Source organism: Maylandia zebra, linkage group LG23 (assembly GCF_041146795.1).
Source record: "Maylandia zebra isolate NMK-2024a linkage group LG23, Mzebra_GT3a, whole genome shotgun sequence".
Classification (NCBI taxonomy): Eukaryota; Metazoa; Chordata; class Actinopteri; order Cichliformes; family Cichlidae; genus Maylandia; species Maylandia zebra.
In genome coordinates this window covers 28,999,279-29,025,578 of record NC_135188.1, presented here as the reverse complement: position 1 = coordinate 29,025,578, position 26,300 = coordinate 28,999,279, and the positions used below count along the sequence as shown (strand labels likewise).

The 26,300-nt window shown below is 37.9% G+C and overlaps 1 protein-coding gene across 1 annotated transcript; it reads right to left on the bottom strand.

Moving 5' to 3' along the window:
- Window positions 1-4,905: 4,905 nt before the first annotated feature.
- On the bottom strand, window positions 4,906-16,847 carry LOC101477348 (sodium/potassium-transporting ATPase subunit alpha-1). Its single transcript, XM_014411549.3, has 23 exons — window positions 16,736-16,847; window positions 16,137-16,247; window positions 15,799-15,858; window positions 15,030-15,131; window positions 14,807-14,908; window positions 14,561-14,674; window positions 14,231-14,365; window positions 13,667-13,784; window positions 13,237-13,505; window positions 12,834-13,142; window positions 12,573-12,707; window positions 11,892-12,084; window positions 11,621-11,796; window positions 11,383-11,519; window positions 10,041-10,191; window positions 9,778-9,946; window positions 9,539-9,693; window positions 8,542-8,665; window positions 7,882-8,027; window positions 7,652-7,782; window positions 7,406-7,507; window positions 5,840-5,931; window positions 4,906-5,058 (listed from the first exon to the last, which is right to left on the bottom strand). Exons 1-23 carry the CDS (start codon window positions 16,745-16,747, stop codon window positions 5,030-5,032), a joined length of 3,072 nt encoding a protein of 1,023 aa, XP_014267035.3. The 5' UTR covers window positions 16,748-16,847; the 3' UTR covers window positions 4,906-5,029.
- Between the last annotated feature and the right edge of the window lie 9,453 nt (window positions 16,848-26,300).

Below are 26,300 nucleotides of genomic sequence, written 5' to 3'. Positions count from 1 at the left end.
ATTGATAAATTTTCCCCGTGCACCAGGTATAGAATTGGCTCAGTATACCTTTTTGCTTTCTTCTGACCACTACTCATGCTAGGGCTCTTATCTGGGTCAGAATTTTCTCCAGGAACCAGGTAAGATTGACTAGTTTTTCATTTCAAATATTTTCCTGTTGACATTACGCACTGTGTTGTCTCACAGCATGACTGTTATATAACTTCAACTACCAAATAGAGCAGGTAGTTGTACTGCCCTCTAGTGGAAGACAATGTAACTGTTCTGTCCATTACTCACGCCAATCGCTTCGAGTACCAATAAGGTGGAACCAGATAATCTTTCACGGCACACCTGATCATTTCTCACAGCACATCTATGCACAGTGGTTGGGAGGCACTGTTTTAGGCTATCCATGTCCTGTAGTGGGCCACCGTGGGATAGCTATCTGAGGGACCTTACAAGCTGTCAGAGGAGGGAAAAGGTTACTTGCTGACCATACCAGAGTGACCCAGACCTATCTCAAAGTCGAAGGAGAGACCCAGCCACAACACGAGGATGTGAGTGATCAATGGCGTGATGCAACATATGCAGGAAAATTGAGACTTTATAGGAAACCACAGTGCAAAATGGTGAACACTGCAAGGACAATGGGAAGAAGAAACTCTCTGAAGATGGTGTTAGACGTGTATACCAGACAAAGGTGTTTACACCTGCAAAGCTATGAACTGCCACAGTGAAGGTCTAGCAATTCTGTCTTTCAAGGATAAGTAAGCAAGTATGATACTAGTAGTCCTTTTAACAGTGGTGTTCAAGAAAACCAACAACATGTTTATATTAGTTTTAAGTGGTGCTTTATGTAGTGTGAATCTACCTTCCTTAGGCTCCTGGCAACCTTAAATATTGGAATTAAGTATAGAAAATGACTGAAAGATGAACAGGAACCACTGCTGTCCTACCAATGCTGATTAAGAATACAACATCATGAAATCCCAGAAAAGACCTTGGTTAACCAGGGTTAATTGGTAAGTGTTTTATCATAATCCTTTGATAATGGTCACATAAACATATACTTTTCATTCTGCACTATGTCAACTGCCTCTTCCATAAGAGTCAAATTTGTCATTGAGTTGTCATGCCAGTCCTTAATGTACAAACAATATGCATTATAGTTAGAAGAACTACTTAAATAGGTTGACAGCGGAGAAGAATTAAAATGAAAAAGTATGTTCTAAAATTTTAAAAAGAAAAAAAAATGTATCTTTAAAGTAAGAGAGGGATGTTGCTTGAGTGTGATGTACCTGATGAGTCGCTCCCAGGCGCCTGGTACCTGGAAGAGCAGAGGCTGATGCCCAGCAGTAAATATGGGATGGAGCAGAAAGGACCCAAATGAAGACTCACTATTCACGATGTTGCGTCAGAGGACCATGGAGACCTCTGTGAGATGCCTGATGGAGCAAAGAGGATTATTGAGGTATCAGATAAAGGTACGCAGAAGTAAATGTGTGTTTGAATTGCTCTCAGAACGACTTCCCCCGGAGGAGGAAGGGTTAGACTAAAACTTTGATGCCTAATGATGTGTTTATTACAACATATCAGCCTATTATGGTGTCATTGTGACATTGTAGGCATCATACAGAAAAAAAGTGTTGTATAGCTCTTGCCATGTCCTTTCATATCATATATTACTTGATTTGGTCTTGAAATGTTTCTTCAAGGTCAACTTTGAACTTCAGTGCTTATATGATGGTGAAGGTCAAATGTTTCGCCAACCTAGGGAGTCATGTCCTTCAGGGCCTAGTATATTGTTTGAGTTTTGAACACAATCCATAAAAATGTGTGGGTAATGTAAAGTTTTTACTGCTTTTCACAATTTGTGTGAACTTGATATCATGTTCACCCAAATTAAATAAGCTTGAACTGAAAATGAAAATGAAAGCTGTCGACCAAAGACTGCTAATAAACAGACAGACGGACAAATTTTGTCTGTTTCTCCTTCGAAGGAAGGACATCAAGTGCGCTAAAATTGAATAACGATTGTATAGCTTATATTTTAAAACTCCAGCAAGCAAAATATTAATGTACAGTAGGGCTGCTTTTCCACATTGGAAATTTTAGGTCATAGACTTGATCATGTAAAATCACATAACTACTTTTGGCCACACTGATTACATACTTTATACTTTTCCATTCTGTTTTTTAACTACACGACACTGCCCCTCTATTTGACAGTGGGAATCATGATGGATGTAGACAGACCCAAAAATGCTCTACTTACCTGGGATCCTGCCCCCAACAGCCAGGCATCCACTCGTTCCATGTTTCTGTTGGAAAGGCAAGAAGTTGGTTCTGACTTTAACTCTCAGAGATCTTCATCTCAGCTGATGTCACCAGTGACAGAGTAAAATGTAACATGTAAAGACTTACCCAGTGACTGGGAAAGCAGAAGGGAAGTGGTGAGGGAAACTGCCAAGAAGGTACTTACTGTATCCTCTGGATGGAGTAAAGAGGAGATGGTGATGCCATTAGGAGAGGAAAATATTCAAAAGATGTTGGCAAAGAAAGAGTGGAATCATTCGTGTGATGAAGAAAGTGGGGAGGAGTAGTGGGAGGCTAGGCATATGGCAAAAAGAAAGAAGTGCCAAAGGCAAACAGTTACAGTGACTCATACACAAGGCTGGTCACTAAGGAAAAACAAAAACACTATATCGATTGGCTGGACAGAAAGATCATGCCAGAAAGGATGAGCAGCAGAGAATTAGTAAGGAGGAAGTATGGACAGCTATGAACACACTGAAGAGTGGCAGTGGGTTCATATGACATACTTGTGGAGCTTTGGGGATGTCTGGCAAAGAATGTAGCTGATTTTTTCCAACTGTGCTTCTTTGTGGATCTATAGAAAACATATGATAGGGTGCCAAAGGAGGAACTGTGGTACTGCATGATGAAGTCAGGCGTGGAGAGCTGAAAATGCTTAGATTTTCATTGGGACAGGATTACAAATGAGAACATCAGAGGAAAAGCTCAGCTTGAGTGATTTGAAGATAAAGTGAGGCAAGGCTGACATGGTTTGAACATGTGCAGAGGAGGGATAATGGATATATTAGAAAAAGGATGGTGAATATGAAGCTGGCAGGCAGGTAGACAAGAGTAAAACCTTGTCTACCTGATCCAATGTGGTGGAGGAATAAAACTGCTTTAGTGCTTCGAATTACTCTGTGCATACAGTTAAAATCCTGGTGCACAGATCTGCACTGTTCTTTTCAGCAACAACCCTTTGTTCTGTATTACTGCACATCTACCTGATAAATCTGACTCCCAGTGCTTTATTGAAACTTCAAGGATGTACTAGTTCATTCAGCTTACAATCAATAGCAGTTTCAAGGTTTTTGAAATGTGTAAAGCTGAGCAGTAGAGTGATGTGCTTTTGACTTACTGTATTACAGAAAATAAAGACAATTAGAATCCTTTGAGAAATCAATGAGGCTTTTAAAGAGTCACATCCAGTAAAAAGCAATCTACTTGACAAAGTTAAAGTTCAGGATGGTCAGTGGTAACCCTGACACATAAAAAGCATGGAAATATGTGAATTCACCAGCATTTCACTGATGTTAGCATAATGGTGAAAGGAAAGCCCCAACCACGCCTTCCTAATGTGGGAGTCAACCAGTAGGACCACTCCCTCCATGATCATGACCATGAAGATCATGATCATCACCATCTAACAGGATACCAGTCATTAAATTATTAAGAACCTTATGTTAACGACTAATTCGGATTCAGTAATGTTCCTACATGAAGAGCAAGGATTTGGTGGAATTTAGGCAGGGTGCGTGAAGGTCTGGCTGTGAAAATGGAAAAATGTCTGTAAAATGACAAATGTGACCTTGACTTTGGGTGAAGACCTAACAGGTGATCACAGTGTATAAGTTAAATTCTGAACAATCATGTAAAAGGACTATTCATGCTTTGCTATGGCTTTGCTATTCATTGAAGGTTGTATTTAACTAACTTTAAAACCTCATAACGACCAGATTTTTCTATTATGTACTGATCCTTAAACCCTTGGAAAAGAGGGTGTGTTTTCTTTTTATCGTGACTCAGAATCTGGGCAAAGTCAATTTACAAATACGATTTAATTGGTTTCACTGATATGCTATCAGGAACCAAAAGGTTTGGGAACTGGAAGCCCCAGCTCAGCACTTCTGCGGCCAGCAGAAATCAAAGCAAAGTCATAAAGTTTAACTGAGATGGTTTCAGTGAATAAGTGAGCAACACAGAGTACCTGGAACACACTGTACCCTTGAAGAGACAACAATATCTTTAACTTCTCTAATAAAATGTAAAAAAAACGATTGCCCTTTAACCAAAGGACTTTGATGTTCCTCACAAAATCAACATGTGCACTTCCTGTTCTTTGGAATCTGCAGTGAGGAGGAAGGCTTGGCTCACCGGCTGGCCTGTGGGGGTTGTTGGAAGTGTTTCTAGTACACTTATGACTCTTTGTAGCTACTCAACCATGTTTAGTAAAGGTGGTGGTAGTGCTGGTTTTGGTGGCAGTTGTAAAAGTACAAAGAAACAAAGAGCGAAGGGGAGGGGGAAAAATGGAAAATCTAAGAAATTAGCAACACTTTGCCCATTAAAATACTCTGTGCTCTTGAACAAAATGGTCTCTAACCTCTCAGCAAATTATTAGAAAAATGTCCTAATATGTTACTTTTTTATTTGTGACACATAGCTTGTACCAAACTAAGGACTGTAGAAAGGTGGAAATGAATCACAGGTCCTATATCTGCTGAAGCTTCAGGGAAATCCCCCCCCACCCCCCCACCCCCACCCCCATCCTGAATCAGTATTTTTACTGCTAACAAAACAGAGAAACCTACGAGAAAAGTGTTTACAAAAGACACTAACATGCAGGCAGCCTCAGTGTACAACAGACGTTCTTTATTGTGACACACACTGATAAATATATATTTATATTAATAATGTAAGATTGCATAAGATGGTAATGAAAAACGCACATCCTCCAAGCCTATGTCATGTTGGCTCAGTAGTATGTCTCTAGCTCCACCCAACCTAGAAATCAAATGAGACACAATTAGTGTGATGTTTCATGTCAAATGTGGTAAATGGACTGGTTCTTGTATAGCGCTTTTCTACTCTTCTGAGCACTCAAAGCGCTTTACACAACTTGTGCATTCGCACACCCACAAATGTGAGAGTTTAGATACTTCCTTTTGTCTTTTACAGACAAATCCAACGAAAAATTCTAATAAAAATTATAGAGTGGCCAACTTATCTAATTTTTATCTGTCTTTACTTTATTTTGCTTATGTTTACTGACAGTTATTGGGGAAAAAATTGACTTGACTGGGGATTATAAAGAAGATAAACTGCAGCCATGATTTTGGTGATGATGCTATTAGGAGCTCTACCCTTCAGGGACATGTGAGGGTGTGTCAGTTTGGTCTCAGGGTTGCTTATGAGAGGATATCATGAGCGAGGCCATTAATATTCACCCTGGGATGAAGTCATATGACCCTAGAAGAGCTAGAGGTTTGTGTATTTGGGTTTTATATTATTAGATTTACATCCTGTACAATTCTGAACTGAAGTCTGATCATCAGGACACAGTTTATTTTCATTTCTTGGAATAATCAACATTTTTCACCTTTCACTCTTAATACTTTTTGCTGTTCTGGTGTTCAGTTTGTGGTTTCTCAAACCCTTTAGATAAAATGTAAAAAAAGTATGACCTTTGCATTCCCCTACACTAATATTTAAAATGCAGAGTTTACAGGCAAAAATGTGTCCTACGTGTGTCAGAAAGTAAAACAAAGAGCTGGGAAGGTCTTACCTCCTGGGGTGCGTCTGAGGATATATTTTCTGACTTCATCATAGATGAAGATGAGGAAGGAGTAGGGAACGGAACAGAACCACCACATTGGCCTAAGGTAAGGATGGACAGACAAAGATTCAATTTCAAATGACAAAAAAAAAAACCCACACAAAAGCTTGCTTCTCAACATCTTGGAAATTCTTATGTCAGGTTCTGTAAAAGCACATGAAAAGCTTTGATGGTGAACATTATGCTGTAGACAACCAGATGTTAAAATGAATTTATGAGGTGAGGAAGCAAAACGACGCATCTAAAAAATCTAAAAACAGAAGGTACTCACTGCTACAGGTCAGTAAGAACAGACTAGAGACCAAATGATATATCAGTGGGGTCGATATATCAGCTTAAATAACAGTATCAGGATATATAACAGTTGATTAAAAAAAAAAGTAAGGAAGACATGGGGAGAAAAAAGCCTTCAGTCATTTTATGACCATTGATGTTGCAAGTTTGCCTACCAGAGGGCACTCTGCAACTTCCCTGTTGGCAACACATATTTGAAACGGCACAAACACAAAACCCAGCTAACCCGAACAAAGTTGGACAGAGCATAAACAAGCAATCCACGACAAAGAAAGACTGTTTTAAAACCTCATTGTCACATCAAGGACTCATATATAACTACATATAACAAATAACAGGGAAAGCTGTTCATATTTTCTGTCTGAAAGAAAAAAATTGGCCAGTATCAGTTCTGAAATCACCAAATATTTGTGTCAGTATTGATCTTAAAATTCCTGTTACTGGTCACGTCTAGAAGAGACCATACGGACATGATCCCTTTCAATGTCATAATGCACACATAGAAAACTTATGATATACTGCACAACATTTAAAGAACACCCACAGGAAAAGTAAACAAATTAATGCAAATGTTTTATGGTCCTCTTGGATATTCTTTGGCAAGATTGTATGAATTTCTGAGCCGATGAGCCTAAAAGTGTCTTAACTTTTTTCTTTTTAGAGGAGAGCAACCCATATCGCAGCTTGTGCGCTTTACTACAAAGTGGAAATGACAGTAATAAACATATTTTATTTTATATTAACAACGCTAAAACTCCATTTAACAAAATACAAGGACATGATCGTCTTTGCATAAATGAAGATGGCAAACTAGGCAGCCACAAAAACATGGGTGAAATAGCAAAACTTTGCAATATGAATATATTTGTATTTGTATTTTTACTCAGTTGTATATAGTATTTGTATTTGTATTCTATTTTTATCTTATTGTATATTTATTTTATTTTATTCTACTGTATATAGTATTTTATTCTATTCTGTACAGTTGTGTACTGTATTTATTCTTATTGTATTCTAATTTTTGCCTCATAACTTTTGCACTGTCCACTTCCTGCTGTGACAAAACAAATTTCCCACGTGTGGGACTAATAAAGGTTATCTTATCTTATCTTATATAGCGATTTCTCTAAAGTAGCCAAATAATGCTGAGTGTTTTGGTTCATTTGTATAATTACAGTGTAGAAAATTATAGTGTAAACCTATCAGATTGTTTTTACTCACTTCATAGGGTACATTCTGATGGCAATGTCCATGCCTGGGCAGTATGACAGGAAGGCAGCCAGAGCCATCTCCTCAAAGATGCCAAAGATGAGAACGTAGTTCCTGTGAAATAAATAAATGTAAGAATCAATAAAACAGCAGAGACTAATCTCGTTAAAACTGGACTTATTTGCCGGTTTATTTGGAAAATGGCGGTTCCAAAGTCTGTTGTTATTGGAGATCTCATGTATATCTGTGCATACATACTTCATTCCTTGTTTCACAATGGAGTTGGTCCTGGTTTTACAGATGAGCAGATCGGCCACCTGGACGATCACAATACTTGTGAAGAAAGCTGTGTGGCAGGTAAACTCGACGATCTTTCTGCGCTCGTACGTCTGGGGGACAAAAGCTAAATTAACACTGAATCACTGAAACACACACGTTTTACAATTCTCACAGTCTGGAGTAAAGTTAGTAACATTACTGTGACTGACCCACTCCTGTCCATAGCTGTCTTCCAGGTCATTTAGATATCTGTTATCCCAGAACACTCTGATTCCCACCAGATCTTTGGGGAGGAATCCATTCTCAGACAGGATGACAAAATAAGTGAAAAAGCCACCTAAGGCCTGCATCATACCTAAAAGAAGCAAAAACATCAAAGAATGCTTATCAGACAGGGTTTCAACTTTTACTAATGACAAATATAAATAACAATTGTGGCTGCCTCTTCATAAAGAAAGCAGTAGCAAATATGACATGTCAATGTAATACTCTGCAAATCCATGGTGAATGAAAATTAAACACATTAATTGTTTGAAACAATGCCGCACGTTTAACCTATTAACAAATTAAATAATGATCAGATTTGCCTGAAAAAAACTGACGGATTCCGTTTTTAATGCCTGCAAACAAAAAATCTTTCAATTTAATAAAGTAATATGCATTTAAATTAATGATTGCATTCAATCTATAAGCAATAACTTCCTCACCAAATGACGGTACCCATTTTGGATATGATATTTAAAGGTGTTTTAGTGTCTGCAGTATAAACAAAATCCAGCAGGGGGCAGTAGAGGAAGGCTTAAAACAGCACAAAAGTATTAAAAACAGATTTGATATAGCTAAAGGTTAAACAGTGAACGATGTGTTACCAATTTGCCCATAGGCCATACTGATGAGTCTCTCATTCACCAGCTTGTCTGTTTGGGCATTTCTAGGCTGCCTCTTCATGATGTCACTTTCAGCCTGTTCATAGGCCAGGGAGATGGCAGGGACCTGTCATGGCACAAGAAAAGAAAAAGAAAAAACAAATTATCCACCCATAAATGCATTATCTTCCGCTTGAGCTTCTGTGTAGAACAGATTCAGTAAGCTGGAGAGGAAATGCCCCCTCATTAACAAAGAGATCTTCTTTTAGCCTGCAAAAAGAGATTGTTGATCTAAGAAAAACCCAGGACATCTTCCTATCCATCTCTGATCAAGGAAAACAGCAAAAATCGCAGTTTTCTTTTCAGCACTGTACCCAACTTACTTAAGTATAAATAACTTTATTAATTTCTTCATAAGTAATATTTGAACTATTTAAAAAACAACATTTAATAACAATGTCACAAACATATCATTACTCACAGTAAGCTTTAATACTACTGATATTTATTTAGATTCTCTCCCTACGATTGATCTGGTTAAGGTAATAATTAGTACTTCTAAATAGTCAGTGTAGACCACATTACACCACAGAAACAGCTTCAGTGATACTGCTGGTATTAAAGGTACTGTGCTACAGTAGTTTGAATCCTTTCCATCCAATGGACTACAGTTTCTTCATGTAAGATGGAGAGTCCTCTTCTCACACTAAGGTTAATTATGGAGTTCCACAGGGTTCCCTGCTAGGACCAATTCTGTTTACATTATACATGCTTCCCTTTTACATTGACTTTTACTGCTATGTGGATAATACCAAACTTTATTTATCTAAGAGGCCAGATAACACAACAATTAGTTAAACGTGTTTAACAGAATGTGCTAAAGCTAAAACAGCGTGGATGATTCTTCCTTCTAAAATCATTGTTTTTGTGACTGTTGTTGTGATTTTGTTCTACATAGATGGAATTAAACTGAATTGAACAGAATCAGGCAAAATCTCACCATGTCAGTTCCCAGGTCAATACAGAGGATGGTGACAGTTCCCAGGGCAAGAGGGATGTCAAAAAGCACGAAGAAGAGGAATGGCGACATCTCTGGGATTTTACTGGTCAGAGTGTAGGCGATGGACTTCTTCAAGTTATCAAAGATCAGACGGCCTGAAAAAGGAATTCAGCAGCTGCTGCGAAGCTTTGTATTTTATGGAATTTTACTTTTTTTCCAAGTCTTGATATAGATGTTACCTTCTTCCACTCCAGTTAAAATGGAGGCAAAGTTATCGTCTAGCAGGATCATGTCAGCAGCCTGTTTGGAGACATCAGATCCAGCGATGCCCATAGCAACACCGATGTCAGCTTTCTTCAGAGCTGGAGAGTCGTTCACACCATCACCTGTCACGGCCACAATGGCTCCCTGGAAGAAAGCATTTTTTTATATACATTTTAAACAAAACAATGTTGAAACTGTGTGTGTGAGAATCCCCACTCCCGCCACCCCTGATGCTCACCTGTCTCTGGCATCCTTCCACGATGATCAGTTTCTGCTGAGGGGAGGTCCTGGCAAATACAATTTCAGTGTGGTGCTTCAGCACATCATCAAGCTGCTCTGGGGTCATTTCTTTCAGCTCACTACCATGGATGACGCAGGCCTTAGCTTCCCTGTAGATTAGATTGCAGTAGTGTTAGTACAGAGGTGTTTCGCTGATTTTTTTTTTGTGCAATTCTGCATGCTTTTTTTTTCTTTTTTCTTTTTTAATGCGCATTGTATTCTGCGTCCTGATTGGCTGTAGACCATTTTCAATCAACCTCGTGCAGTGTCTCCTGCACAGTACAGATTGCGTTCAACTTGTCAAATTTACATAAATCTTCGCTTGCAGTGTGACTCTGAAGTGCTGCACTGTATGTTTGTAAGTTTTCTCCCCAACAAACACAACAATGTCGACGAAGCATCATCACCTGCGGGTGCCTTCAGTTTCATTCTATAATACTGCACTTATTTTTCTACAAGGTTTGAACTTTGAGAGTATTTAAACAAGAGAGAAAAGTGTAAAAATCTTGATGCCTGTCTGAAAAAAGTGTGTAGTTAGGGGTTTTACAGCCTTAAAACATTTATAATAATTGCAAAAAATAGACTTGGCTACTTCGCGGATTTCACTTATCGCAGGTTATTTTTAGAACGTAACTCCCACAATAAATGAGGGACAACTGGATGACAGTAGTGTGGCTCAGGAGGTAGAGGAGTTCATTCGCTAATTGGAAGGTTGCTGGCTCGTGTGTCAATGTGCATGAATAAATGGATAAATGTTGCATGTTGTACAAAGTACTTCAAGTACTCAAGTAGAGCAGGAAAGCACTATATAAGAATCATCTATTAACGAACAGCAGCTGTAGTCCAACATCCTGTGTCCAAGCACAGACTATGTTAAGGATATTAGAAAAAGATAATGATGGGGGAAAGAAAATAACATCAGCCTCAGCAAAAGTTGATGATGGAACATTCAGCAAAAAGCTACATTTACAACATATTCTACTTGTTGTCTTCCCATTGCAGATAATGAATCACATGTGTTGCATTTATTAGGTATTATTTGCACTTGAGTTACGAAGATGACTACTGATTCAGGATTATAGTATAGTATAGTCTTGTACTGCTGATGAAGAAACAGGAAAGCCAGTAGCTAAGAGCCATATCAAGATTATTTTTTCTTGCACAAATTAATGGTAAAAGCCTTTTAGGCTCTGCAGATGTCAAAACCTTCATTAGCCAAACTTGATTTAATTTGAACAGCTGCCTCTTATGCTCACAAAATGTTCAAAGCTAGCTAAATAAATCTTGATAAGAGAACTAACCTAGGGTTGACCTCTGAAACTGGAATATTTAAGCGGGCAGCAATGTCTTCAACAGTCTCATTGCCTTCTGAGATGATACCCACACCTCTAGCAATAGCCTTGGCTGTAATTGGATGGTCACCTGTGACCATGATGACCTGAGAAAGAAAAGATAAGAAAAATATTTAACTTGAAGTTTTGACCACAGTTTGAAAAAAGAGAAAGTTTAAAATCTGTTGTTTCAAAAAAGTTAGCATACCTTGATTCCAGCACTCCTGCATTTACTCACAGCATCGGGCACAGCAGCACGAGGAGGGTCAATCATGGACATGAGGCCAATAAAGCACAGGTTTTCAGTGGGGAAGTTCATATCATCAGCATCAAAAGCAAAGCCTTCTGGGAACTGGTCATCAGAGAGGTTATAGTGGCAGAAACCTGAAAAAGACACACAGAAAGTACTTGTTAGATTAAATTTTCTCCAGTAAACAAACAGTTCATAAATGCTGATATAAAAAGAAGTGAAGCTGTACCCAAAACTCTCTCTCCAAGGCCTCCCAACTCAAGATAGGCACTATTAAAAGAATCTTTCAGCTGAGCGTCCAGAGGCTGCTCTTTGCCCTGGATCACGATGGTGGAGCAGCGGTCCAAAATCCTCTCTGGAGCTCCTTTCATCACCAGCAAATGCTTGGTTTCGCCAGGGGTGTTGTTTTTATGGATGGAGAGCTGTGGGGCAACAGAAAGCCTTGATTTAAACGCAAAGTTTTCAGGTCTCAAAAATTAGGCCCTCATTAGGCGTTCTACATTTGCAAGGGTAATCTTGAGTGTGACTTGAATTTCACCATCTAGCAGTGAGTGCAAGCATTGGTGGAGATGTCACTGTGCCTGCCGATTATTTGTGACCACGTAGAATTGTTCATGGAGACTTTACATTGCAATGTCCCAAGTATATATGTGAACCAGGCACTTCAAAGAAGTATACTACTGTGCATTTCCACAACAACATACCGTCAAGGTTTATTGCCTTAAACTGTACTCCTGCCAGCAAAGGATGACTCCACTGATAACAACAAGAAGTCAGACTGTATAGGTATTTTTGAGAAAATTGGCTTACTGGACTTTTGATTTAAACACAAAGCTTTGAAACAGAAGTTCACAAACCAAAGCATGTACAATGTATTTTTGAGATTTGTCACTCTGTATGGATGATTTACCTGGTATTTGTTTGTGGAATTAAAGGGGATCTCAGCAATTTTGGGGTATTTTTCTCTCATGTCACTAACAGATCCACAGCACAGCTCGATACACTTCAGCAAGGCAGCTTCTGATGCATCACCAGCCACATGTCTCTGTGGATTTTTAGAAAAAGACAGAGTTGGTAAAATGGATTCATAAGTTACATCCTATGCCTTATTTAAAATACCAAAGCTTTTACTTGCCAACCACAAGAGCCTTAAGAAATGAAAGTTTATCACCTTCAAAACAGGAACTTTGTTCTGTTCAGCCAGGAAGACGGCACGGTTGCAGAGTCCGGCGATTCTGGACAGAGCAGCCCAGGTGGCAGAGCTCCTGTCAAAAGAGGCACCGCTCTGGTTCTCAGTGGTGTCGGCCTCATGGATCTGGTTGTCAAACCACATGTGGGCCACAGTCATTCTGTTCTGGGTCAGGGTGCCGGTCTTGTCAGAGCAAATGGTGGAGGTGGAGCCCAGAGTCTCGACAGCTTCCAAGTTCTTCACCAGGCAGTTCTTCTTGGCCATGCGCTTAGCAGTCAGAGTCAGACACACCTACAGACAAAACGTAAGTTTTCAAAACTATGACAACTGCAGACAGTAAGACATAAGCTATCTGCAGAGAATGTCATTTGACACCAAAACTCACAGTGACAGTAGCCAAGAGACCTTCTGGCACGTTGGCGACAATGATACCAATGAGGAAGATAATACCCTCCAGCCAGTTATATCCAAGGATGACGGAGAGGATGAAGAAAGAAACACCCAAGAACACGGCCACTCCAGTGATGATGTGGATAAAATGTTCGATCTCAATGGCAATGGGAGTTTTTCCAGCTTCAAGACTGGAAGCCAGGGTGGCGATACGGCCCATGATAGTATTATCTCCAGTGTTGATGACGATTCCTCTGGCTGTGCCTGAAAATTGAAGAGACACAGAGTCCACAGAACAATGGATGATTTCATTCTTCCTTGTTATCCTTCTTATTTTGTGGATTACCAGCAAGCATCACTAAACTACTGTTTCATCAAATAAAAACCACACTCAAATTGTCAACCACAAGCTGTTCATACTCTACCTTCTACACAGTTGGTGGAGAAGAAAGCAATGTTCCTGGTTTCCAGTGGGTTTTCATTGGAAAATTCTGGAGAACGAGTCTGGGGCTCTGATTCACCCGTCAGGGAGGAGTTGTCCACCTGAGAGATAACAAACAAAATCAAACGAAGATCAGTGAGGGGATCAGTGACATGAAAACACAGAATTAAATATTTTTGTAAAAAATAATAATAATAAACTTAAGAAACAAATGGGAACAGTTTATGATATGATCAAAGAAAAGCTACTTAGAATGAAGACCACCACATCCAATCAACATAGCTAGTAACTTCTCAGATTTACTAGTGGGATACATAAAAATGTTGAACAGTTGAGCAATCAGCTTGCATGCACAAGATTAGCTAATCTAAATGGACTGAGGGCTGAGCTTGACTCTGTCGCCGGCCATAACTAAACTATGTCTAAAACTAACTAAACATCACAGCATGTCTTCTTCTCATTTAAATAAATAAATAAATAATAGTAGATATCAAACACATGCTCTACAAAAATGTTTGCTGGCATAAAGAGTATTTGAGATACAGACCTTGCAGCCGTGAGCAGAGATGATTCTCAGATCAGCAGGGATCCGGTCTCCTCCTTTCACCTCCACTAAATCTCCAAGCACCACCTCCTCAGTGTTGATGCTTTTCTTCTCTCCGTCACGGATAACCAGGGCTTGCTATGAAATCAAAGATTTTAGGAATTTTTGATTAACCCGGTTTGAATTTAATGCCAACACCAAAATTTCAGATGATAAAATGTATCATCAGTGCAGAACTTTTCCCTTAAGACTGTGCAAAAATACTGCAGTTTCTTAATTCATATAAGCTGTAAATATGTTGAATTTACATTAGTTTTCCTTTCAGTGTCTCACCTGTGGGACCATGTTCTTAAAGGAATCCATAATCCTGGAGCTCTTGGCCTCTTGGTAGTAGGAGAAGCAAGCCGTGATCATGACCACAACAGAAAGGACGATACCTAGGTACAACTACATGAAGAGACACGAGAGAGTTAGGTGATCCTTAATGGCGACTTATGTTGTGATTTGGCGCTATATAAATAAAATTGAATTGAATTGAATTAATGGTCACAATAACAATTTAGATAAAGACTCGCTTACGTTATCACTTGCAGGTTCATCTTCTGAGGCAGCCTGGATACTATAAGCCACAAAGCAGAGGAAGGCACCAATCCACAGCAGCATGCAGAAACCACCAAACAGCTGGAAACCAGGGGAAATAACATTTAACCTTTGGTGGTTGTACTTACTTTTTTTTGCATTTATAATGTGTGAGTTAAAACACAGGTTTGTGGTTTTCATGGTGAGGATGTTGGACTCCTACCTGTTTGCAGAACTTGACCCATTCGGGTGTTGTGGGAGGAGGTGTGAGGGCGTTGGGGCCATCTCGGGCCAGGATCTCTTTTGCTCTGGAGGAGGAGAGACCCTAAAAACAGTGTCTCAGTTACCCCAGAAGTTCAAAAGACTTGTCTGTACATGTGTAGTACAGTATAGTTACATCCTACAACAGTAATATTGTAGTATATTTACTGGTTCCTGTCACCCTCTTAATTTTGCCTTTCCAATGCCGTTTTTTTACTTGGCACAGCAGTGGCAAGGCAGTGGTATTTTCTCTGTAATTTTACAATTTTATGCACAAAATGAGCTAATGTTAAATTTGATGTTTGCTACAGGCCACACAAAAGCTGTCAAGGCAACAAATGACTGAAAAAACAAGAAAGTTCAAAAAGATTAAGCCTGGAGAACATATAGCAAATTATTAAGTTATTATTATTTGATTGCTTTTTAGTTGTTTAACATGCTTACCTATAAAAGAGATGTGAAAAAAATAGTGGCTCGTGTGGATTAAAAGTCTTTTAGTTTTCATTTTGTTCAAATTTGAAGAATTTGGTTTGTAAAACTAGACCAATAAAACAGAACTCCGTAACTAGATACTGCTCATAGTGGGTGAGAAACTGAGATCTTGAACATTTTATATGCTATTATTTGCATGCACACCATGATGTTTTTCAAGACTACCTGATCTTTCCTGGCCTCTGTCCTTACCATCTCAAACACTCACAAAAACAAAGACACATATTCGGAGTCCTCACCATGACTAGGTCGGTTCCATATTTTCTGTGAATCTCGTCCACGCTTAATTTGTGATCATCCTAAGGAGAGTGTGGGAGAGAAAAAGACGAAAATGTCATTTGAGGCTTAAAAAACATCCCTGTAAATTCCTCCAGAAGGACACAGGGGACAAAATGCATCTGCACTTTACACATTGCTCCATACAGAGTCATTTTAAGATAAGAATCTTTTTGTGTTTGAACACGGATTTTCACATGTTATAAACTCTTTATACTATATTGGCATACTTAAATTGTGCCAATCAAACACTTACATGAAAGATTATCCCAGAGTGGCTTCACATAATTTACGTACTCACCAGGTCAACTTCTTTTTTCAGGTCCTCCGTATCCCTATTTTTTCTACCCTTCTTGCTCCTCTTCTCTTCGTGGTCTGCGGTTGCCGCCAGTTTGTAATCATCTTTCATTTTCTGTTATGAACAAAGTGTCACAAAAGGGAGTTCTGAATACGACTAAAATCGAAGGTGATTTTAAAGCAGAAAGTTGCATGAAACGAAATTATTAATTATTGTCAACAATTAAAGAATAATATATTGTTAACTGATATGCTGTTAAATATTAGAACAGCAAATTCAAATTCAAATAGATCATTTTAGAATATGTTTTAAGTTTCTAAAGCTGTAAAGAAATTAATGTATGTTTTCACAGTGTCACAAAATAGGGTTTTAAATAAAACTGATACAACATGAAACATGCTGGAAAGTTGCCTTTCAGATTTTACATAATGAAGTAAATGTGTCATTGTTTATATAATTTCGAAAAATGTCTCTTCACAGTTGATAAAGAAGTAAAAAAAAAAAGAAAGAAATTTAACAGAGATGTAAGCTAATGTGTAAGTAAGCGGCAAGAATATTCAACCCTGAGCAATCCAAAACTGTCGAGCTCAGTCCAAACTTACTGTCACTCCCATGGTTGCAGTGCAGTCTGACAGCAGTCAGTTCAGTTAATCAGTCTAACCTTCCTACTCCACCTCCCTCTTTCAGTCCAGTTGTCTCCTGCGTCTTCCACTCTGCCCTGAACATAGGTGGCTTAATTTCAGCTTACTTTTATACCTGTGGAGGAGGAGCTTAGAGGAAGGAAGCGTGGAGGTTAAACTCAATAGGTCATGGGTTGGGGGAGGTATTATGATTAAACTCCTCCAACACTCAAATTTTTTGCTTCAGTCACTGCCAAGGGTACCCGTCAGCTGTGTCCAGAAGCCCAACAGCTAACCACGCTTGGTTGGACTCCTTCAGCTTGATGGCTCCCTTCAGCTTTGGTGCCACTACTCAGTGCAGATATCTCGGCAATAGAGCTACCACAATTGATCAGTCAACTTCGATAACCCTTCATCCTTGTCATCCTTGCGTTGCTGGAAGGGGAAGTTAAAGATCTAACAAACAAGGATCCTCTGCCAGACATGCACAATGAACCCTCCCTATACATTTGGGCACAGCAAACCTCACTGCGAATCTGGTCATACAATTACAAAACCAATCATCAGCGACCTAGCGTGTTCTAGGTGCCTTGATGAACACAGCTATGCTCGAAAATTGACCCTGATATCCCTCATCAAACCAAGATGTTCTCTTCCTGTTCGCAAAGAAAGGGCTGCCCTTGATGTCTGACTGGTCGGAGTACATGGAGTTACAGGATATGTTTGCTGTAAACGTGTGAATCAATGTAAGCATGTTATCTCATTAAGCAAGGTTAGGATGGGTGTAAAGATAGAAAGAAAGAAACGGCAAAGAAGAGATATACTGTCAAACAAAAAAAGGGTGAGCGAGAAAACCTAGAAAAGAAACACGGAAACTGTCTGAAATAAATGTGAGAGAAGAGATGAAGGAGAGGGTTATTTGCCATTTGCCTTGGGAAACCCCATGAGGCAAAAATATATCTCTAATTGATTAGGATTTTTCACCATTTATGGAAGGAACAGGTTTTTAGAAATGAAAAAAAAAAAGAAAAAAATTACAACTTGTAATCTCGTAAAATTCATAAATCTTTAAGGGGTAGTTTTGTCAACAAAGACCTAGCATGTAATTAAAAAACACTTTTGACCCTGATGTCCCTCATCAAATCAATGTATCCTCTTCTTGTTTAGGAAGGAAGGGCTGTCCTTGAAGTTTTTATGGGTGCAGAGCAGGGAGTTGCTGGATATGTTTGCTGTAAACGTATAACTTTGTGTTATCAACCCACAGAGCAAAGTGAGGATCGTTGTGAAGATGCAAAGAATGGAGCGACAAAGATGAGGTAAAATGTAAAACAAAAGGCGCAGGAGGAAAACATGGAAACTGTCTGAAATAAATATGAGAGAAAGGTAAATGATGAATGAGATGGTTCAAATTTAAGTACGAGGTCCAAAGCACACTTCTGTACATATTAATATATATTAGAAAAACACAAAATGGTTCAGTCCATCCCACGCTTGACTCACTTTTATAGCACAACTGATTTATTCTGCCTAGGCGAGCGCTAATGCACACTGTGAGTCATGTCTTTCTACAAGAAAGCAAAATCAAATAATTACAAGAAAGAAAAGAGAGGGGCAGAAAGCAGTTCCTAAGAAACGCTGTTTCCAAAGAAAGGTGAGCTGAGCACAACAAGCATTTTACGATGTTAACCCAGAGAGTTTGAAAAAGTAGGAGATCTTACTTTACTTGAATTGACACACAGTGAGCTCATATACTGCCAACAGCAGCTATTCTCAGCAGTCTTTTATTTCGATGCGAGTATCAACGAGAATCTTGGCAGTATTAACGCCTGTTCAATTTGGGGGGGTTTCTTTCTTTTTTAAATTGTAAGATAAAGACCCTACAATAATAGACAGGAGCAACATCAAGAAGCCCCTTTTCAGCACTTTGTTTTTTCAGGATTTATATGTTGGACCAATGAGTTTGTGAGGTAAGAAAGCCACGTGGAAGTTGATAAAATAGCATTTTTAACATCACTGTGATTTTTTTCTTCTGTTAAAATGTAATGTTGCTAAGTGTCAATGAAATACGCCTCCATACACAGGCACATAAACATTTTCAGGCTCACTTCTATGCTTATGTTTGTTAACTGAGGAAAACTGACAGAGATTGTAATGCATTTTGACTGGACCAAGATATGGTATTTACTGTTTTGTTTTGTTTTTTAAAATCCAGCTAAGCTTGGATACTTATTTAATATTTCAAAATTTCAGTCATCTGTATTATTATATAATTTTGTATGTTTTGCCTGATGATCTAGTTTGATCCCTGCCGTAGCACCACATGGGTTGAAAAAGGTATGAGGCTGTGAGTATGGAAAATGAAGGTTATTCTGAGGTTACTGCAGATAAACATTTATTATTTGTGAATAAATCACATATCTAGTGACGTCTTCTGGTGTTTATTGAGGAGTATTGTAGCCTAAGCATTGCAATTTAACATCCTATCCAACACTTCCCGCCCCCCATCCCCCATCCCCCATCCCCCGCCCCCACTCCAACTCAACAACCTGATCATAAAGGAAGGACTGTCCTTGATGTACGGCGGAGCTGGATATGTTTGCTGTAAACGAGCAACCGTGTGTTGTCACCCCATTAAGCTAAGTGAGGAGGGGTATAAAGATGCAAAGAGAGAGAGAGAACAAAGTGAGTGGATCATATAAAACTAAAGAGGCAGGAGAAAAACATGGAAAATCTCGGAAATTAATGTAACAAATGTAAAAATAAATAAATAAATAAATAAATAAAATAATAAAAAGATGTAAATGACAGTACACATCATTTCCATTTAAAGAGCATTACTGTTTAACTTTTATAAATATACTTGTAGTATAAATGTCTATGATGCTATGGGTATTTTGAAGACACAATCATGGGCGATCGTGGCTCAAAGAGTTGGCAGTTCGTCCTGTAACCGGAAGGTGGCCGGTTCAAGCCCCGGCTCGGACAGTCTCGGTCGTTGTGTCCTTGGGCAAGACACTTCACCTACCGCCTACTGGTGATGGCCAGAGGGACTGATGGCACGATATGGCAGCCGTGCTTCTGTCAGTCTGCCCCAGGGCAGCTGTGACTACAACTGTAGCTGTCTCCACCAGTGTGGGAGTGAATGAATAGTGGAATTGTAAAGCACTTTGAGGGCCCCAAAAAGCACTATATAAATGCATTATTATATTTCCCAGTTCCCTAGCACAATAATGACATTATTTAAATCAGTTGTGTGACTGAATTTTGATTTAACCAAAGTGTGCTGAGAAAAGTTTGAATGTGAGATATAATGCTTTTAATCTTCTTAATTAATTTTTTTTACATTTAACATCACATTTTTTTTAAATAGAGTAATTGTGCAGTAAGGTCAACATATCACTTTATCTCAGAACTGGACAAGTAAGTAGAATTTATTTTTCTTAGCACTCTAGACACTGGCAACAGCAGCAAAGAGACCCTTTCGGTTCTGTTTCATTTATTGCTATAGTAAACAGTGACAAACAGACAAACTGAAAAGTTTCAGATTTGGAAACACACCATTTAGCAGTGAGTCATTCCCGTCAACTTCCTTTCAACAGTCGTGCAGTGTTTAGGTAATTTGAGTCAGGACTTTAAGACTGGATAGCGGTGTTTGTTCGGAAAACGTTTCTCAAAAAAAGCCATGCTAGTAACTGCCCTTCACACTAATACTGCCTTTATTTCCCTGAAAGAATGAAACCATCACTGCTCACTGCCTGCATTAAAAGGTCACTTCTAAAAAAATTCCCAGGTGGTGCAGTGCTTAGCACTATCACCTTACAGCAGGAAAATTGGGCTTTGGTGTGGATCAGTTGATTTCATGGTTTACAAATAAAACGTAGGCTTTTTAATGGGCAGTAATAACAAACATTTTAATATTTTTTTCGTTTGGTTTTTAGTGAAGTTGTATTCACTCTATGCACGTTTTTTCTTTTAGATTGAAGGACCCCCCGGCAATAAATGCTTACATAGAGTAAAACTGGTTTCCTTGATTTCAAACTACGTTGACTGACATCCTGTTAAGGGCCCCTCGGTCTTATTCAATTTTCTTCAACTAATAAGAATGAAACCCAATCTCAGGGCAAACATAAGGACAGTGCTTTTGATTTTTAGTTCATTTAACAGCTGCAAGGAGTTCAATGTCAAAGGCATAAGTAGCCTTAAATGTACTATTGTAAGAGTCCTCCAAAGGACTATCGGAAAAAAATGAATAAACTGTTCACTAATCAGTGTTTGATGGAGTAAACCTACCTTAAAATGTCCCAAAACATGGATTTTTCATAATTGTACTTCAGAGATGTTTTGTAGTAGAGTCAGTCAGCACCATCACAATGGGATCCCAGCTCTGTGACCTGTAATCAAAGTCAAATATCTGCAATCACAGTTTTGCAAAGTTTGGGAGAAACACTTCAAATAAAGAGATAGACTAGATACTTGCTGTCAACACCAAATTCAAATATGCCACAGAAGGGGACAATTTATAGCCGCATAATTACTAGCAGTCACAGGGGGAAATAAAAATACAAAAACTGGCAAGATGGATTTGGTGACTGACTGTTCAACTTGGATTTTTCATATCTTTATATCTTTTGTTAAGGTGATGAAAGGTCATGGATCAAGTGTAGAAAGCCACTTTGTCTTTCCTGGGGGAATATCACCGCACTTCCTCAGGAATCACAAACTTGATGTGAATTTCTGTGAAATGCCAATTATTATTCTTAATTGTGAAACAATACAGTTATACAGGGAGAGAGAGAGAGAGAGATTACAACGACAGTGTTTACTTAAATGGCAGTTTAGTGATAACCTCTGTGCTGCAAGACCTGGCAAATAAAGAAATCACTGAAATAGAACCTATCTGACAAACGGAAGCAGGCAAAAAGATCTCAAAAAGCAACCTGTAATCTAAAGAAACGTCTGAGAAACAAATTAATTGATGTCTATTTGCATTGAAACGATTACAAAGCCATTTCTAAGGCTTTTGGACTTCAGTGAACCACAGTTCATTATTATTATTATATATTATAATATATTATTATATTATTCATTATTCAGAAAGGTCACCTCTGAATGGCTAAAGAAAAAAAAACTAATCAAAATGAAGGTTCTGGAATGGTCTAGTCAGTCCAGAGTCAATTCCTAATTAGCACTCAACTTATGTCTAGTGTAGAACTCTCTAATTTTAAAATTTTGCCTTATAGCATTAGGGTTATATCAACACACCATTCAGAGCGACTGATCCGATTTCTAGATATTTACAAAACAAGACAAGCGTGTATGACTTGTGCTCTTTAAATGATTTCCAAGAGTGAGTGTGTCATAGAGGAGGGATATGTGCATTACACAGAAATCTTAAAGACAAAAAAGGTGGTGACAACACAGAGTAAACAAATGAGCCATGAAAGAGAGACCTAGAAGGCACTTTTATGTTAACCACAGCATGAGAACAATGCAACAACGATCTGCATTGTTGTTGATTAATGCAAATTTACTATACAATATTTATATAGTATGTATCACACAATTTTCCTTTTATTACTTTCTTTTTTTGTGTAAATGGACTCCTCAGTGAGCTACAGCACCAAGAATGTTTGCTCAAAATACCCCTCACCAAACTATAAAACAAGAGTTAATCAACTCAACAATCAGTAGTTCCTCTTTGGCAGCTGCACTAAGTCTTTTGAAAATGTTAAACATTTGCACACCCTTCGTTCTCCTTTCAATGATTTAAGCATTAAAATGTGTTGTTAGTTTTAAAGCAAAATTAAATTTAATTAAATATCTGGATTCATCTACAGTGCTACAGTACGCATTTATTAGACTACCTGTCATTAAAACAAGAAAACACAAATATTTTAGAACCAAAAATTATATTGTTAATAGTTAGACAAATACCAAGCTGATCTAAAGATTGTAAACACAGTGCACTTGTCTGAGGAGTCAGTCATGCATAAGGTCATTCTTACCAGCAGCTGAATGACCTAATGCTTGAAAACATTTTTGGGGTTATCTTACTAATCAGCTTGTTTGCTACATTGTTACCTATATATACAAACTTCAGTTGCTTGTGTATATAGGACCACTTTGTGTCTTCCTTCTATATTTTATATTCCCCTTGCTATAAGAGCTGTGTAACACCCAAATTTCTCATTCGTGGGATAGTAAAGCTTTATTCTATGCTATTCTATTCTATTCTATTCTATTCTATTCTATTCCATAACATTAGTCCACTAAACCTGTTTTTCTTACCAGAAATGCAAGTAAAGTATTTAGCCTAATAAAAAAATACAACGACATTGATGTGGTTTACTATTTTTTCTGTGTTTTTATTAAATGGTAAATTTGAAAATGAGTGAATAAAAACAAATTTTTAAGTTTTAGCATTAAAAACATAATTTTGATTAAAGGCACACATCCAACCGGATAAAAATGATTTTCTTAATCACAATTACTGTTAATTTATTTACTTCTGCTATGTTGCGCGCTTCAGGTACCCCTTAAAGGATTAGTAGGTGATTATTGAATCACTGCAAGATAACAGCAAGATAACAGGGGCCGATGGCGCGATATGGCAGCCTCGCTTCTGTCAGTCTGCCCCAGGGCAGCTGTGGCTACAACTGTAGCTACCTCCACCAGTGTGTGAATGAATAGTGGTATTGTAAAGCGCTTTGGGTGCCTTGAAAAGCGCTATATAAATCCAATCCATTATTATTATTATTATTATTATATCATGTCTAATAAAATGGAATAGCATTTAGCTGCTGCTATATTTTAAAGCTCCAGTAGGCAAAAGTTTAATGTAAAGTACAACTGCTTTACCACATGAAAAATCTATTCATTTAATTACATTTTCTAAATGATCTCTGAGTTATGAAGTTCACTGCAACTTGTCAGCTGAATTGCATCTGCTGACACAGTGTGTGGTAAAAAGAAGAAACTCTCTGAAGCAGCTTTTAGGTTTATTTGAAAAGGAATAGCTTAATAAATGTAAATATGCCAATATAGTACATTTATTTTTAAACTTGTAGGTACTATTGTTCATAAGGCCCAACAGGGTGAGAATGCAGCATCGGCATGAAGGGGAAGAACAACGACACTCTGATTCTGGGCCAGTGATTATTAATTTTATTTTTTTTTTCATTGTATTGCTTGTTTGTTTTCTGCTTGGGATTTAAATAAAAATGTAATGTTTCAGTGTAATTTTGACACGCTGAAGTAAAGACAAGATATTTTCTGTTGATTCAAAATTTAGGAACATCTGTATTATTACTAAAACTATAACTCTTGTAACGCTTTTTTATTTAGTAAATTAACTTTTTGCATGGATCTTTGCAAAGAAAACAAACACTAATCATTTTATAACCACTTATACATTTTAATGAATACAGTTAAGATTTTGTGACATTTTTTGTTTGCCACCGGTTTAAAGATTCTGTTAAATTACATTACTACCAGTGGTGCTGTAACAGCACAAGTTTCAAGGATTAAGCTGTAACCACACTGTCAATCAGACTTTTCAAGCCACACTTATTACATTCTTTGTTCTTTCTTCCTTCCAGAGACATGAAAGTGCCCCTATTTGTCCTGTGGAAGTCAAAATACATCCACTTACCCGTGTTCCCACTCCCAACAGCTAGACCTTGGACCACTACATCCGATCTCTCGGAGACTTGAGGTCTGGGTAAACAGCACACTGGAAAGTCGAATTGCACTTATAAATAAATAGTTGACATAATTCCTTATTTTTAAAAAACCTGCTAGTTTATGTCGATGTAGTGTTAAAATGATTTTGAAAACAAAGTTTCTGAACGTCACGTAATAGCCATGTAGTTATAAAGTTGTAGGAAAATACTGTCATGAACCACGAGTAATGAATAAACTGCATAATCTAAACTGAGCTTGAAGGACAAATACAGTTTTGTATTACAATTTATTTTGTAAATACTGATACACTGATCTGTGCTAATATTTACAATAAGAAACCACAGTTTTGTATTACCAGGAGCACACTGGGAGCTTCCATCTCACAAATCTAGCTTCCAGCGCTTTGCTGTTATTTATAAAATTCATTCATCATTTCTTGCAACATAAAGAAAACATTCTTTCTTAACTCATATTTTTACTTCCCAGGTTGAAGATTCACAGCTGCCTCCAAAGAGGCGAGATTGTCTAAAGAGAAGATGCTCCACTGAGTTGTCTGCGACAATGGTCAGAACCTGGATAGTGCATCATGATGGAGGTGTTTAATAATACAACAGAACTGAACATGGCACTGATTGGTGATCCATTAAACTCCATAACATAGGTGATATTTATTTTTCATTTACCGTGTGTTTCTTTGGAATTTGTTTATTATATCTTCTTTTATGCTTTTCTTTTTTACAGCTTATGTCCAAAGATTTAAACAGTTTGTCCTCATTGGCAGTACTTTAGCAAAAGTCTATGACCTGTTTGCCTAAATTATTATCATTATTATTAGTATTCTTTTTTATCAAAGAAGGCAAAGAACATCCAGTCACATGACAATACAACTACTAACTTCATGCTCATTACCCATGCATGGTTCAGTTGAAATAAACTCCAGAAAACTGATATCTATTCACCTTTTTGTTATAATTTACGTAAAGTATTACATCTTACATTGTAATACTGTATACAGACAACTTGTGTGATGCATTCATCTAGTTTTTAATCATATATACATTCATAATTAAAATAATACTCACAGCAAAGGCAACATTTCTTTCTTTAAATGTCTTTAAATATATAAGAAATGATCTTGCAACTGATTTTGAAGTTATGTTACTTCAGGAAATACCAAAAGCAGCAGCGCTAGTGTTTAAAAACAAAAACAAAAGTCCGAGTTGAGGTTTTCTGAGGAGAAGATGTAGGTTTCTCTTCCAAACATGGACAAAGTTAAATAGAAATATAAATTTAATTGGTTTCGTTGATATGTTACTGGGAACCAAAAGGTTTGCAGCTATGACTGGAAACCCCACCTCAGCGTTCCTGTTGTTAGCAGAAATCTAAAGCAAAGCTATAAAGTTTAGCTGAGATATTTAAGATTTAATGAATGATCAGGAAACTCAATGCACCTGAAATGACCTTGTGATCTCTAACTGCTCATCAGATTATTAGAAACAAAAGTAAACTTCATAAATGACTGGCCTGGAGCCAAAGAACGCTTTTGACTCTGATGTCCCGCACTAAACAAATATGTGCATTTTCTGTGTACTGGAGTGTGCAGTGAGCAGGAAAGGTTGTCTTAATGGCTGGCCGATGCAGGTTGTTGGATGTGACGTTTATGATTCTTTGTAGCCACCTGGCTATGCATGGTGCAGGGTGAGGTGGAGATGAGGTTGTTAAAGTACAAGGGGAGGGATTTTGTAAAATACTAGGAGGACAAGGAAAACATTTAAAATCTCAGAAATGAATGTGAGGATTACACAACTTAGTGTCCATAAAGTAGCAGGTGCCCCTAAACAAATCATCTCTAACTTCTTCTCAG